The 16,621-nt window shown below is 33.8% G+C and overlaps 1 protein-coding gene across 1 annotated transcript in view; it reads left to right on the top strand.

Moving 5' to 3' along the window:
• The window catches only part of LOC141436842 (uncharacterized), a 225,280-nt gene that overhangs the window by 179,691 nt on the left and 28,968 nt on the right, over positions 1–16,621 (top strand). Inside the window, exons 5-7 of the mRNA XM_074099920.1 lie at positions 7,495–7,589; positions 8,794–8,931; positions 11,881–11,955. Coding sequence (XP_073956021.1) covers positions 7,495–7,589; positions 8,794–8,931; positions 11,881–11,955 — 308 coding nt within the window. The remainder of the gene's footprint in view (positions 1–7,494; positions 7,590–8,793; positions 8,932–11,880; positions 11,956–16,621) is intronic.

The raw sequence follows: 16,621 nt of genomic DNA, 5'->3' as shown, positions 1-16,621 counted from the left end.
GTGGCACCGTAACAACTCGATACCCATCGGGTTGCCTGTTTTATAATCTGACGTAAATGATGGCAAGCGAAGCAAAGCTTCTATACTCACACTAATTGTGAAGTATTCCGTAGATATATTTAGCTAACTCAAGTTGCTTTTAATCTTAAAATAATTTTTATTCCACGCTACTGGTAGATGTTTTAGTCTTAATTCATATAAAAGTTTGCATCTTTTTTCATTCGAAGTAAGCTATGCATTTTAAGTTTTAGTTTCAGTCCAATATAAGAGTAAAGTTACTCGTAAAGTGTAATCATCTCCCATTTTTCCGATGTTACGCTTACTACCCCAGATTATATACCTAAGTCAAGTGTTTTCTTGCCGTGGCCACCGTAAAAATTTCTTTGGAGGAAAAAAAAAGGACTTGATCTATTTGATCTGATTTATTATCTAATATGACATTTGTACTTATAAACTTTACCAACAATCTCCAAATTCATAGGTCAATGGGGAATAAAAAAAAATTGGAAGAAAATTTTGTAAAACAAAACTGACTGCGATGGCTTGTATATCCTTTACTTTCCAACAGTTTAAAAAAATAGTATTTATCTAGGTGCTCCATTGGGTAAACAAAAAAGACCACACGAAGCTCTAAACAGTGATACGCCATTTGATGGGCAAGGTCAAAATTTATTTTTCACGCTAGCTTTATCTAAACATTAAAACCAAATTTAAACTCTATAGGCCTTTCGGAGCAAATGTGACAAACGCGGAAGACAGACTCACGAGTTTTTCTATAACGTTTTATTTTTTACTTTTGGAGGTCGGAACCTATATAAAACGAAATAGGTAACTAGCTATTTAAGTGCCCAATGTAAGCATATGAACTTGTTGCGTGCGAACGTAGGCGTCCAATTTCCTCCGGGAAATATTTAAATTGGAGCAAACAGCACGTGTGTTCACCGAACAGCTGTATTTTATGTAACTCGTGTTTTAACAAATAAATATTTTTATCTTTAACTTTTATCTTTATCCTGTTACAACTATTTACTTTACCTATAGTTATTGCTAACAACTTTCCTCTAACGTTAACAAATTTACTTGACTCCAACTCGCACGCACTAGTCTGATTTTTTGAAAAAAAACTGAATGTTAGTTGCTTTTTTTAACCGTCTTTAAAAAAGGAGAGGTTATGAATTCGGTTGTATTTTTTTGTTTGCTACCTCCGAACTACGTCATTTATGAACCGATTTGATTTTTTTTTCGTTGGTATGGGAATACCTCCAATTAAATCTGATGATTGGATCCAAAGGAAATTAAGGGAACTTTTCGAATATTATAGGGAAATCTACGGTGATTTGGGTATATTTACTAATAACTCGTGTATTTGTCTCTCGTGTATTTTGAAAATTACCATTTGGTGAAGTGGAACTAATTATGAAGACTACAGTTGACCACCGGAGCTACTCAGTAAAAAGTATTTCACGGGTTGAATTTCAATTACTTTAATACAGTTGCTAAGCAATTTAAGCTCGTCGCAATCCATATGATAAAGTGGAACGGGTGGTAAGCACCAGGACTCTTCAATAATGAACGTGTCCGCATCGGAAAAAGCAACTATTTTATCTTAGATTATTTACACTAAAAAGCGTGAAAAATATTTTCTACCAGTTTGAAATCGGTGCCTGGCACTTGCCTCCGGAAAAGTATCTATGTATATACCTGTATAGTTGGCCGCGGATCGGGAAACTATTTTATAGATATTTTAATTAGGCAGCGGAAATAAACTAAAAACATTTCTAGTAGCTGAAAATGGCACGATGTGTATGTCACAATAGGATTCATTTCTAAAATCGACTCTGGTTTATGGTTAATAAAATACATTTTCATAAAGTTCATTGTGGATTGAATTGTCAGAAATTAATAATGGCTTGACAGCTTGTACCATCGAGAATCAACCATGTAAACTTTTTATTTACCAAGGATGGATTGTAAAATGAATGTGGGCAACACGGTAAATTTATTACATTTATTCTCCCATTTTTTTCCACTTTTGTATGAAAATTTAGAAAGAAAACCACATCGATTTTAACTGTGCCCGGTTTAGTGGGTTACATGCGTTAAATGAGTTAAAGTTTGAACAGGATGTTTCCCTATTAATGTCTGTAATTGTACCACTAATATTATTTCTAGCCTATCCATAGGTCCAGTGCATGCCAAATAACTACTTCAGACGAGTCGGCGTTTGCATCATACACTGTTCCATTATCGGTGAAAGTATTCCTGTTACACTTTTCTCTTGAGTCCGTTCCATTTGGGCAGCATGTTGGCAACAATCCAGCCAGTTCATTTGCCTGCCACATCTGATCTTCCGGATGCAAATCTATAAGTACATTTTGACGTAATGCGTGTTATTCTACATCAGCTGCTTTGTAACTTTGAGATCGTGTAGACCTATGAATTATGTGTAATTAAGTACTCTAACTAACACCAACTGACTCTTTTTCATAAAACTTTACTACTGTAATATTTGTTTAAGTAGAGATTCAGTAAAATTTAACGTCGTCTTAGTTACGTCATACTTAGTTTCATCTCATGTCATCCTTAAAGTATAGTTTATTTCTATTAGTTAGCTATTGGTTGGTCAAATTTTTAGAAAAAAACATTATCTTAAAGTGGTAATGACGATGTTAATGACAAACAGATAAAAGGTTTTTGCTAAAAAAACCTTCCTTGATTTCTTTTTTAGCTTTCAGCAAAAACATTATCATCCTTTTAATAAGATTACTATCTCATTAAAATTACACGTCCTTGGTATGTTAGAAATAAGGGTGAGAAGGGATGACAATAGAAATAGGAACAGTCACAGTTTAAGAGCACACTTAACCTAAATGACGACACGACTGGAAGGAGGGAGAAAACAAAAGAATGAACGCTCGTTTCAAGGCGTAGAGTTACATCAATACATACACGATACAACCCCTAACATTGTTAGATTCATAAAACAGTGCTCAAATATTTTTTTGTTAACTGTACTCTAATTGTCATCGAAACATATCTGTATCTAAGTTGTCGATGCTATTAACCGTTGAAAACTTTCCTCTTCCAGAGACGATCCTGGTCGGACCATCAGAATTTCGTTAATAGATTATTGTATTGTCACCAAACTTGCACATGTATGCCAAATAACTTAAAATGAATCAAAATCATAAATTTATTTATCAGTTTAATTTTGTCATCATTACGTTTTTGTGTTCACACCACAGAAAAAATAATTAGGTATTGGTTACTTCCTCTATACAATGATCTCAGGTTTATTTAAAATTGATGATCAAATATTTTGTGATGTGTTTGTGTGTGTGAATCTATCATTGTAATACTCGTATTTAGGACGGAACGTTACCTACTTATGTAATTTGCATTAAATATTCTTTTGATGGTTGTTTTATTAACCAAAACATCCGACACTTTATACCCTAATACCCTTGCAGCTCTCATGACAATGATTACGCTCGAATAACGACGTTTTGCATATATAAGTACCTATATATACTTGTCTACACGTATACGTGCCTACAGTTGCAGAGAGTTTTCATGTGACCGACTTCTTAAATTGGCAACATCTCAGGGTATTTAAAGTTTGTACTGGTCTTCATTTGCGCTATTATTGACTAAGACACCTTAGACTTAAATGATATAAATTGGTATATAATAATAATAATAATATAATTTCATTCAATACTTGCTATAACTACGAGAATAAATCAGTACTGAAATATACCATTCTTTGAAGTCTTATTGCAAATTAAAAGTTTTATAGACACATTTATAGAAAAGATTGTCAAAAGAGCAGGTAACTTTTTCACAGACATACAATACAATGCAAATGTCTCTGCAAGCCCAAAACGTAGAAAAAAACTACGCTTTTTCCTCATTAAAGCGTCGGTACTCATTCTTCTGTCGATTCACATTCACATTTTTAAAGCTTTGAATTACCTTTGAAACGCTCGTGACTTTAAAAACGTCAGTGCTCATATAGCTAGATACTATTTTAGTTTTTGGGGTTCTGTACCTCAGTTGGCAAAAACGGAACTCTTTTAGAATCACTTTTCTGTCTGTCTGTCCATACATTAGGTATCTCCGTAAAAATTGCTGGGAAATCAAAACCTATAGGGTACTTCCAGCTGTCGTAGACACCTAAATTTGGTATGATATGAAGGTAGCTGTCATAGCACAATCAATAAAAAAAGTGTGAAAATTTTCGTTTTAATGCTTGTCTGTCTATTAAACATTTCAATAACTCCGCAGGAATACCGGAATATAATAACGGAACTCTTGGTGTACGAGTCTGATTCGCACTTGCCCGGTCTTTTTTATGCCTATCTCGATAGCATCTATGATCTTAGCTCGTTTCAGTCTGCGTCTGTTGTGCATTAGTAAACTTTGTTAGTAGCATTTTAATTCCCACAGTAAACAGAATTGCGGCACTATTTTTATCTCAGTAGAGTCGGTCAGTGTGACATGATGTCTCAATAAATTCTTTTTGTTATCGATTTGGGTGTTGGCCAAGAAATCTGACTAATCTCGAATTGTGATCAGTCACGGAAATTAACTGCGCAAAAGTGAGAATGCTTATCGGTAAAAACTGGTTCGTTTTAATACTTTTAAATAGATCCTTATAAAAGTTGACATTTTAAATGAAACTTTAAGTATGTAATTTATTTAAACAATAAACCTATTGTATTTACTTGACTCCCTTCGCGTTATGTGGTTTTGAACTAGATCAAGACCACCGAAATCCAACGACCAAAAATTAGGTTAATCGCTTAAAGATTGTTTATGGCTAGTCATCCAAGCGTGTATTTAACAGCGCTTAAAATTTGGCGATGGAATTGATTTTGAAACCAACAGCAGCATTATTAAAATCAGCGAAGTACCTCAAAATTCTTTGTTTCTTAAAGTCTTCGTCACTAACCTAATGTATGTAGACGTTTCGTTACTGGGTATCCAGGCCTCTCAAAATGAGAAGGCTGTTTAATATACCTCATTAGGCCTTGGTACCTTGGTAAACGATAAAACTAATCTGCTCCAAGCATACAAAAGTCACATAATGTGTAAAGGTAGATTTATTACTAATTAACAATTACTTCGAGTGCTGTGAGCACTGATTGGCTTGAAGTATTTATTACATGAAAAATCAGATAAGCGTCTATGATAACACCAGAATCGTAGCTAGTAGCGATGAGACATTTTGTTACTCCCACGTCGATTTTGTATATGCATAGCAAATTTGTGGCTATCCATAAAAAAGAGACGATTTCCATACAAAAGCCACAGTGGTAATGCGGATGTGTGCACGAAACAATTAAAAGTACTTATCCCAGCAGATGCCACTTGCGGTCCAAAGGGGTAATGCGGCCAGCGTCATGGGAACCCTGCCACAGGCAGATCTTTTAGACGGGGTATTATTTTTATAATTTTCATTGTTATAGTTAGTTACGATATCTTAGGTTAGTTATTTTTAATGTACCTATATAAAAAATTGTGCATAATAATGTAAATAAACAAGTAAATAAAAAAAAAAGTAATCCACAGGTATTAATACAGACAACTGTAATCTCTTAGATTTTGATATTCCGTTAAAAAGTCAAAATCACACCGCGGCCTACAGTCAGCCAGCATCAAAACTAGCGGATCACTTTTTTACTCTTTAACACATTTGTCAAATTTGTATGGTGTAGTACGTAAAACGACAAAGTAAAAAAATATGCTGCTACTTTTGATGCTGACCGTACCTACGGTCCGTCAAACAGTACTCTACAAAGGTTCTTGTCACTTAAAACATCTTCGCGATTTTTCATATTACAAAATTAACCTTCAAATTACCAAATTCATGGCAAATTCTCGCATGTTTTTTATTTCAAAATACTTTATGTCACATTTATTGGAATTCCTTTCGCTTTGAATGTTCTGTACATAAGTTATGAATAAATATTTTCCTGCTTTAATAATGTTGTAATAATAACTTCCTTTGAACACATTCTCCTTTTTTAATTTAGTTAACAAGGACCAGTCTGCTAAACGTTATTGGTATTTTTATTTACCCAAAAGAAATAAAATTTTGAATAAATTCCGATAAGTACCTTTATCCTACGAGTATTAACTTTTACTGGGCACGTGTAAAATATTCAATTTTATCTCATACGCCTGAAGTGATAAGGTCAACCAGAAAACTCAACCTAAGCCCACCAGCAGTCGACTTACTTACATGATTGGTTTAAGTAGTTACACAAAAACCTCTTTATTTGTTTGATGCCGCTTAAAGCATACTTAACTAAATAAACATTATTTCCGTGTATACGCTTCCTATACGATGTATGAAACCATTAATAATATTAGTATCGATTTTGACGACGACGTGACTGTGGGTTATTATTATTAGGAGCTTTGCGAGTGGTACCTATGAGTAAGGAACAGTGATTCTTTTTTGTGCAGGATGACAGGTAATTCATAAGTGAACGATTCCTACTTTCATTCACCGAATAGCATCGAAATACTAGTCACCATGACGTCAGTACAAACACATTTTAGCAACCACAAAATACTACTGCGTAATAAACTTCATTTTATATTTTGCGTATCACTTTTTTTAAATTTGGATTAAAAAGAATACCGAAGTCGTAAGCGGCAAAACGTTAAATACTAACGTTAACGTTAAGGAGAGATAACAAGAGTCACTTCCCTAGATATATGAAAAGTGATTCTTTATTTTTGTTGGTCGATTCCAGAAACGTAAATGTTGAATTGTTGTTGGCTAAGCAAGCGCTATTTTCAACAGACAATATTTAAAATTTGTTAGTATTGTTAAAATTTGTCACATATAACACTCGTGTGAAAGTTTTTTAAATACTTACTGAAATGTTTATTTGGGTACAAAATGTATGTAATGTACCTACAAGAAAAGTTAGGCGATGAACAGCTCACATTAAACGCTTATAAAGTATACTAAGCGCCACTAAATTTGGCCCACCCTGCATACAAAATTACCTATTTCTGCATACATTTATTGAGGGCCAGATTTTTTGCCGCTCAATATACCTAAGTTGCCACATGATATTAAAATCATTTTACCTATAATATGGGGAAAACTGGGTAAAAAAGAACATAATGAATGTAAGTAAATTGACCTTTCTAAGAATACGAACTTACCTATTAATTTGTAACAAACAAAGAATTAGTAAAAGTACCTACAATTACAATATTTTGTTGATTGCTTGTTGATTAAAAATTATTGTTGACTTAAAATTGCTAACGTTTCGTGTGCTCTGCCTACCCCATTTGGGAATACAGGCGTGATGTTTGTGTGTGAGTGTTGCTTGTTGATACACTGAGATGAGAACACAACAAAAATCACTTCAGACGCCGCAACTACAAAACTTACTCTAAGCTAACCTAGACACGTGTAAGCTCCAGTTTCCCGCACTTAAGTAGCTAATGGTTGTTTCGTGTCCACAGAGCCGCCCAGGACCTCGCCGCAGCAGGACGGGGGGCTGGCTGGTACGGCGCGCTCCTCCGTCGGCCCTCCCGACCCATCGCCTACCTTTCCTACGGTAAATATAATATCTATATAACTATGCTGAGGGGGAATTGGAGCGCAATAACAATAAGTAAAGTCAATAGGTGGTCTGATTTGATTGAACGGTTAAGATTCAAAACCCTTAATAAGGGGATCGTATGGGGTAACAAATCCTAAAAAATAAGAAAATAAAAAATAATACTTGCTAAAGGCTTCGCTTGTTGACTTAATTTAATTCTAAGAATATTATAGCTTTTGTGTACATAATTCCAGTTACTACGTCAACAAAATTTTTAAAGAAAAATGCACATAACGGCTGCAAAATAAAATAACACAAGATGATCTATTCGGATTTTTGAATGTAGGTACATACCTACATGCTACAATTTTATATAGGAATGCCAGCTATGTGCCTCCCACAGTCCCAACGGATAATAAAATTAAGGGACAGTGACGGGTCTTGACATTTAAACTTCGTCTGCCTAAAGGTCTATGTAATTTTCCTCGAAAAAACATATATTTTCATATTATCTTTCTCGTTTCATACTCGAACCTATGTTTTTTTTTCGATCTGCAATGTCGCAGTGTCGCTAGGGGAGATAGCAGTTATATAAAGGGCTGGCCTATCGCATCTTATCTTTTATTAAGGTCTTACGGTCCTTCTAAACGAGAGATACAATTGGAAATAATACATTTTTCTAGAGAAATGCATTGTAAAAATATTAGGTAACTGTGTACTATTTCTTGTAAAGAAATGCTTCTTATGAAGGGGGTAAAATTTTCGATTTTCTGTCCCAATTGAGCATATCACAATTTTTCTAAAGTAATGCTATGTTATCTCTTGTACTACTTGTATGTAGAGGGTAGCATTATTGATGAGTAGGATCAAGAGATCAAGTCTAATTTCTAGAAAATCTCAAGCGAATTATTAGTGTTTACTTTGATTAGTTTGATCCGTGTCTTTGTTTGCAAACACTTATTGTATCGCGTGCTACTCGATATTATAACAATTTATAGAACTGTAACTTTTGGCATAATGCTTTTGGCATTTACATTTACTCGAGATGTTAACTTTTAAGAGTCAAGTAACATTCATGCACACAATATTTTGAACCTATAATATTTTAGTCTAATAGGAACAAGGAAGGATTTGAAGACTCTTAATTCACATCTCGATTTGGTAAATTTCAAACAAAATTTTCATTGTCTGATATACAATAAAAATTGTGTTAAACCAGATACGAGGCGTGGAGATTGGGATCGTGGTGCTTGTGTTACTGGTGTGGGTCGGAGCTATAGCGCTATTCTTCAATCGCTGGGGCAAGATACGGATGCTGCTGCCGTATCAACCGGACTACAAGCAAGAGCAATTGAAGGTACAAGGATATTACATACTAGCTTTATTACATTAAAGGCCTGTTTCACCACTCGTGGATAAACATTATGTGACAGATAAATGCGATGCCTCTGTAAATTTGGACAAAACAACAAGACGGCATCACAGGTATATCTGACATAAAATGTATCAATGAGTGGTGAAATAACGGCCCTAAATCAGTAAACTGTTATATATTTAAGGTCAAGTAAAATATTGTTATCATTGATAAATTATTTGACTGATATTGAAGAGATTTGTTCGTGGTTACCCATCGAATTAGGTGACAAAACCAGAATATTTAATAATTTATTTAACAATCTGAATAATGGAATAGTTAAACTTGGTGTAGTGACTTACCCTTGTTTGAATTGATTCGATCGAAGTGTGAACGAGAAATTATTTAACACATTTCAGTTATAGTTCTTTCTACGTTACTTCTTTTCAGTCTAAAGCTGTTTATTTCTTTTAACGCAAGAACTGACTTTTGTTGATAGGTAACTATCCTTTGATTTGATATTTAGATAATTTGCTAAAGAATAAGCTAATATTGCACAGATCACGATAATAGATGCGTTCACTCACATAGAAGTAATAATGTTAAAGTAAGCACGGCATAGAGAATCGCTTTGTTTAAGGAATAAAAATAGCTATTCTGACCTCTGACCTAATAAACTAGTGAATGTGTTAATCAATAAAACGAACTTCCTATTTGTGGAATTGTGGGACAAATTTTAATTTAGATGTATATTGAGCTGAAGCTAAATGCTTTCTTATCGAACAGTATTTTTATGTTTTAATGCACTTTAACAGGTGTCACAGTGTTCTTCTCGTAGATCAACATCGCTTTAGGAATTGATGGTGTGTTACAAATAATATTAAAACCTAACCCTTATAATTCTCTCGCTCTTTCCCTTCTAGGTCAAAAGTAGTTTAATTTTAGTTTGAAGTAAAGAAAAGTATCCATCGTAAATAATCAAGTAGGTGACTAGGCGTAGCTGAATCCTTGAGCGTTACATAATTTATGCCTTTGTAAGCTTATGTAGGTTAAACTAGAAATATGTTAGAGTTAATCCTTGTGTTCTGTTACGTTTAGTAATTGTATTGTCATTTTGTACTCTCCACTATTACTATTACGTATCATAGGTACCTCCTGTTGAAACTATCAGCATGGATTAAAATTACAGTTGATTTAAAAAGATTTATACAATAAAAAGTTTTACTTTCCAGTGACCGTTAAATTTAAAACTTCTTATCTCAGTGTCTAGATCTAGATTTTCAAGGTCATTTATTTTAGCCCTATCTTACCTATATTATCAACCAAAGAAATATTGTATTAATGAACAATAAACCGACGCAAAATAAAATAAAATTGATCAACTATAAAATTTAATGCATCGTATTTCTGATAAAAAATAAGTAATTTGTTTAGCCATAATTAAAATGTCTATATTACTATGAAGTCATTTAAAACGGGCAAGAGAAATGTGTAAGTACATGACGTTGCTGCACTCGATTTGACAACTCAAGTGCAAAAATATCTATCTATTCGAACCACTCAAACATGTGTTACCACGGCCTTGTCATGTCACAAGTATACATATTTTTGAAGCCTTGGATAAGTTCATATTTTTATACCCACTTGACTGTACTCACATTAGAGTGTTAACTGCAATAGTTTGAAACTTAAACGATAGTTTTTGTATATACAGTGTGTTACCGGCAGCTAGGCTTCTTTTAATGGAGGTTAAAGTAACGTATCCATCTGACATTAATTTAATTAATAAACTAAAAATCTGACTTTGTTAACTTTCTAACAAAATTATATTTGCCATTTGAATTTTAGTTTATTAATAATGTCATGGTTAAGTTACAGAATTACGTTACTTTAACCTCCCTTAAAAAAAAGCCTGCCTGTCGGTAACCCACTATATAAACTGGGCTTTAATTTTTGCTGGTACTTTTTGTACCAAAAAATATACAGGTAGGTACTGCAAACGTACCTGCAATGCAATTGCAACTCTCATTCTAGGCACTGGGTAAAAGTATAAAGCACGTAATAAAATGCGTTTAAAGCCGTGAACGCTCTAATTGCAACTACGGTGACGTCGTCGGTTATTTTAGCACAGTAGGCTTATTGGTAAATGCGTCAAAATAACTATGTATATGTCAAACCGCGTAAGTTGTCGGTAAAATGAACTGATAATTAACCACATAGCGAGCGCGTAAAAATGTGGCCACTCTAACTCAGAGGCCGTATTGTCTAATGCGCTGACGTTTGCGATCGCATTCGTCATCTCTTTCTACGCTCTTATAAAGTGTGACAGAAAAAAAATGTGAAAACGATTGTGATTCCAAGTGTGTTACACAATGACCTTTGATGTCGATATGGGAATGCAGTTGAAATAAGTTGTAAACCTTCGAAAACCTACAACATTATACAATATTATACATAATGTGTAATTTAATGGTCATATTTTCAAATTTTCTCAAAAAATATACCTTTAGGTACGCTTTGCATGCGGCTGTTAGTCTGGTCCAGATATGCGTAAAGCGTATAATTTAGTAGCAACATAATATATTGATACCATTTACTACTTTGACCACTCAGATACTTTGAAATTTATAATAGTATACTAGTTATCTTGCCATTTGATTAAAAGACACATTGGTAACTTTTAAACATAAAAAATCTAATAACCTAATCGCGTTGCTCACGTTACTTATACCTATAAGTAATTTTTCCAAAAAATAATTCCGTAAGCAGAAAATAAAACATCAACAAAATACATGTTGTACTGAAATACATTTGTTAAATGTTATGTGTTGAAATACACAAGGCTGCGTTGCCAATTCCTTATTATTTGAACTTGGCTGGATACGCTGCTGCGTGGCTAGATTTGTAAATCGGTTTATTATGGATAAATAATGTATTTTCTGTATGCGTCAGGTGCCAGGCAGCAGCGCGCTGGCCGCGGCGGCGGCTGGCGGGAACTGCGCTCACTCCGCACCCTCAGCGTGTTCGGTAACTATACTTCCACCTGAGACGAGTCTACAGATTTACAAGAGCCAATCAGATTTGAAACTGAAGGTTGACTCCTTCTGGATGCTAAAAGGCATTGCACTGCTTTTTGTCTTTGTATCATTATTCATAGTCTTTTGGGTTGAAAAAATTAACATAGACCATCATGGCCACCGGATTTTGCTGAATTAGTATTGCTGTCATGTTTTATATCAAGCCAAATAAAATACAATGAAGTTCTGCACACGGCAAAGTGAGGAAAGTAAAACTACGATTTCCTACGTGCGTATGCACAAATGTGTTAGATTCAGACGACCAAACTTCACCGAGCGCACGCGCACGATTCAAAGGGCAGTTTTACGTGGCCTCGCTTTGCTGTTCACAGAATTTTAATCATTACGTTTTATTTGGTTTACTATAATATTTGTTAATATGATACCTACTAGTAATAGTGTCCAGCAAACAAAGTTCTTCTTTTTTTATCGAATACATTCCTGTATGTTATTAACATTTTTTTAAGCTAAATTATGTCGTTCACTCAACGCATCCAGCCAGATGAGCAGAATAAACTTTAATACACTAATTATAATGTATTCTTCACTGAGTCTATAGCCTCGTCTTAAACCTATGTACTTACCTAAACCTACCATTCGTAACCTACAATTGTGAAGTCTTATTTTATCCACTTTTTGATGCCACGGTCAACTAGTACTGTACAAACCTAGCTAGTAAGTAATTAAATAGTAAACTGACCCCAATAATTTTGCTTTCTACGTAACTATAGTTATCTTGATCAACCCTAAGTTAAGTGACATTTCGTTTAAATTCAGTTGCTGCTTAATCATTGTACTGGTGCTTTTTCACTGTGAAATTTCACATAATTAGTGCGGGTTTACACGGTGCTAGTAAAGTTAGCATTACATTGCGGGGCGGCTAGGCAGCGCCGGCCCTGTGGTAGAGCAAGAGGAGAGGTTGCTAGGAGCGTCATTTTACAGTTTCCATTACAAAGTAAAATTTAGATGGCGCCTTTTGAGAGGCGCGAAAGCAGTGTAGCGATTCTAGCAATAAATGTCTTTGTCTTTTTAGACAATTTCGCTCTACCTTGATCAAGGACTACAGCCGGCGCTACAGCTGGGTTACCGAGATGCAAGTGGCAAATGTAGCGCCGTAATGTCATGCTGCTACTATCACTATTTCACTGGTACCATGTAAACCAACACTTACGCTTAAAGCTAAACATTCAATTCATGTTAAAGGTTCGAGCTGGCAGTAGATAATTCTGTCTTTCTTATCATTAACACTATATGTTCTCAGTACCCAGTTTATGCCCCAGCTATATAGATCTCTCGATTCAGTTATTACTACTGAAGCTATTTAAACATTGCAAATCAAAATGCTATGAAATACTAAAGTTTTAGTACGACTAATTTTTTAATTACTTTCTGGTTAATTACTTTATGGTTTTGAAAATGACGATGTAAATAGGTAAAATGAGCAAACTCATAACAGCTAGTATGCAATAAAAATGATATAGAACTTGGACGTACAATTTTCTAAAATGTTTGTTAATTTAATGTTTATTAGTCAATACGTAATTTGATTTCATCCTTCAGTTTAAAAACAAATTTTTATTTATTCTTTTATTTAACTTTATTTATATCAACTTCAACTAAAATCTACCGTCAAAAATATTATTTCATTAAAAAATAAATAAAAGACACTAAGATTGCAGTAAAATGGAACTATAGCGTGATTCCCTCTACCGCATTGCAGCTAGGAGGTACTAAGGTCATGGTAAACGTGCCTATGCCCTAGCTCCATAAATTAGTCTTACACTTCGCTACGAAAGAACAGTTCTTTTTCGAAACACATTCGTATTTTTTCTTTGCTTCCACTTTTGTTATTCAGTTCTGTTTTAATTGGTGCGCATTAAAAGTACGTAGGTATTAAAAGATCTCTAAGATCATCATTTTGTTTGCTCAGTTTATTTATTTTGACTTCATAGGAAGAAAAATAAAAAAATACCATTTAAAGTCGTAAAACCGAGTTGAGAACTATTTGTGTACTTAATGCTTGTTTGGTTTATTATGAACTTAAATTTTCCATTAAAGACGTCTGCCATGAAAGTAAACGAGCACTTAAGTTAATGCCGATAAGATCGTTTTTAGCGTCCTGTTATAAGTACCTAGGTATAAACATAAATCAGCAACTTGGTGAATACCATTATGTTATTTTATTTTATCGTTTTTAAAAATAATTAAATGTTATATAACACGGGTTGGATTGTGTTCTGCGTTTTAGAGAAACGACGATTTAATACAATACTAAAAGTAGTTTTCTTACTATTCAATCGATCTTATAGCGAAGTTAACAACTAATCATTGCCTTATAGGAACGTAACCCAATTTTTTATTGCTTTACTAGGTTTTGTGAAACTAACGTCCAACTTTTGAGCCAGAACATCCGTAGACTAATTAAGGTGTGTTCTGTTCGCGAAAACTAATTAGCACTAACTTTCGACGGCAGAACACACGTAGACTAGACGCTAACATATTTAGAGATAAATTAAATAAAGGTATAATAAGAAGGGGTTTCGAAAGACACTGCCAGAACAAGACACCCATAACATAGACAGATGATTCGGCCATAAACAGTGTTATCAAAGAAAATACATTAAAAGAATCTTGGCCGTCTGGAGCTGTTTTGTTTTTATTAGACCGGGCATCTTTGTGGTGCAATATAATGTCGTATAAAAGCAGCTTTACTGCACAGTTTATCGCATTCATAAAATGGCGGAATAGATGTCTTCTTGTTGAGATCTTTGCGAATAGAGACGTATACGTTTAGCTTTTGAGCTAATATCGTTTTAATATATGTATGTGTGTACAGTCGATATTTATATATTTATTTATTTATCAGTTGCATATTGTAAACAATAGCACAATTTGGACCTTGCAATAATAATATGAGAATAGCTGCAACGCAATTACAACTGTACACAGCATTTATGCATATCAAAATAACTCTTACTAGGTACCTATATTTAATTATGAACTTGTATATCGTACTTTTTGTAACATTATACATATTAGTGAAACTTGACATGCAATACCTACGAAATCTTATTTAATAAAACCGGTTTCTATTCAAGATTAAATTTCAAGTGTGAATATTGCTTGAAAATAGTCTTTCACGTTCATATCAACTAGACATCAACGTTTATATCTTTTTTTTTTTATCATCATCATTAACATAATAATGATTCATATGAGTAAAAGAATAACTGTTTTTAATTGTTGTTTCCATGATCCTTTGCAAAACATTAGTAATCTCTATAATGTAGGTCTCTTGCAACGATAATTATTAGTTTATAATAAACTATCTTCAAAACGACTACCATTGAAAGCCAACACTCAATCCATTTCATTCAGCTCAAAACGTCGTTCATCTTTACGTTCGTTTATGAACGAACATTTCAACACTTGACTTAATGTGCGTCGTAAAATGAACTTTAAGGACTCGTAAATGATACTAAAAGCGTTCTAAATACATTTATCCAAAAAAAAACTTTACTTTCCTATAGCATGTCTGAAAGCTGCTTAATTACTTGTTCGACAAGTAAAAATACCTACTTGCTTCTTATTTTTACCCCCGACGCAAAAAGAGGGGTGTTATAAGTCTGACCGCTATGTGTGTCCGTCTGGTTTTCTGTGTGTCTGTATGTGGCACCGTAGCTCTTAAACGGGTGGACCGATTTGAATGTGTTTTTTTTTAATTTAAAATCAGGGTTTCTAGCGATGGTTCTTGGACAGTTTTCACCAAAATCGGTTCAGCCGTTTTTGAGATATTGAACTTTGAAGTGACAAAGTCGGGGGTTTTCCAACTTTTTGTTGGTTAGGTTATTTCGTTTTGAATTATGTTTAGATTCTGTTGAGCGAATTTTCGGCTTCTATAATCAATTAATAGTTAAATTTTGAAAAGTCATAAATCGTATTTATGACATAAGAATGCTTTGCAAATAGAATTATGCACCTATCCGTCTAATTTATTTCCACAGAACTCTTGGTAATGTATTTTATTTTTGCAGGGAAAATCTTAAATGTAAAATGCTTCACTTATTTGGTGATTCTCACGGAATCTAAGTGCTAATTATGTCTGTTTTACTATTTATCTTTAATAGTCATTTTAATCTTGAACTGTTGCTTGCCTGAATGATTTTTTATCTTGAAAGCACCTCCTGGTTTTCGCCACATTTTGGATTCAATGATGAACCAGCAATTTCAACGGAAGGAGCCAATTTAATCGTAACCGAATTTTGATGGCAACCGAGATGACTATCGATAAACAGACGTCGTTATGTTTTGGCTCAGAAGAGCAGCGACAAGCGGTTTTTGTTGACTTACGCTTTCTAAAACTTTCAGTAACACTTTCTAAAAAATATTTTTAATTTATCTATCTGTAAAAACCCATAAGTTACTTTTTACGAAATCTATACCTAAGAGCTAATATTCTGGGTTCCTAACATCGACTCTAAAACTGAATACAGTCCTCTTTTCTTTAGTAAATCTGTTGTTAATGATAATTTAATATTAATTAATAAAATCCAAAAAAACTATAAGTATGTATTTCTCTATTATTAAATAACTAGCTTTTGCCCGCGGCTTCGCCC

This window comes from Choristoneura fumiferana, chromosome 17 (genome assembly GCF_025370935.1).
Source record: "Choristoneura fumiferana chromosome 17, NRCan_CFum_1, whole genome shotgun sequence".
Taxonomy (NCBI): Eukaryota; Metazoa; Arthropoda; class Insecta; order Lepidoptera; family Tortricidae; genus Choristoneura; species Choristoneura fumiferana.
Note: the sequence above shows the minus strand (reverse complement) of the source record. Positions and strands in the feature narration are given on the sequence as shown.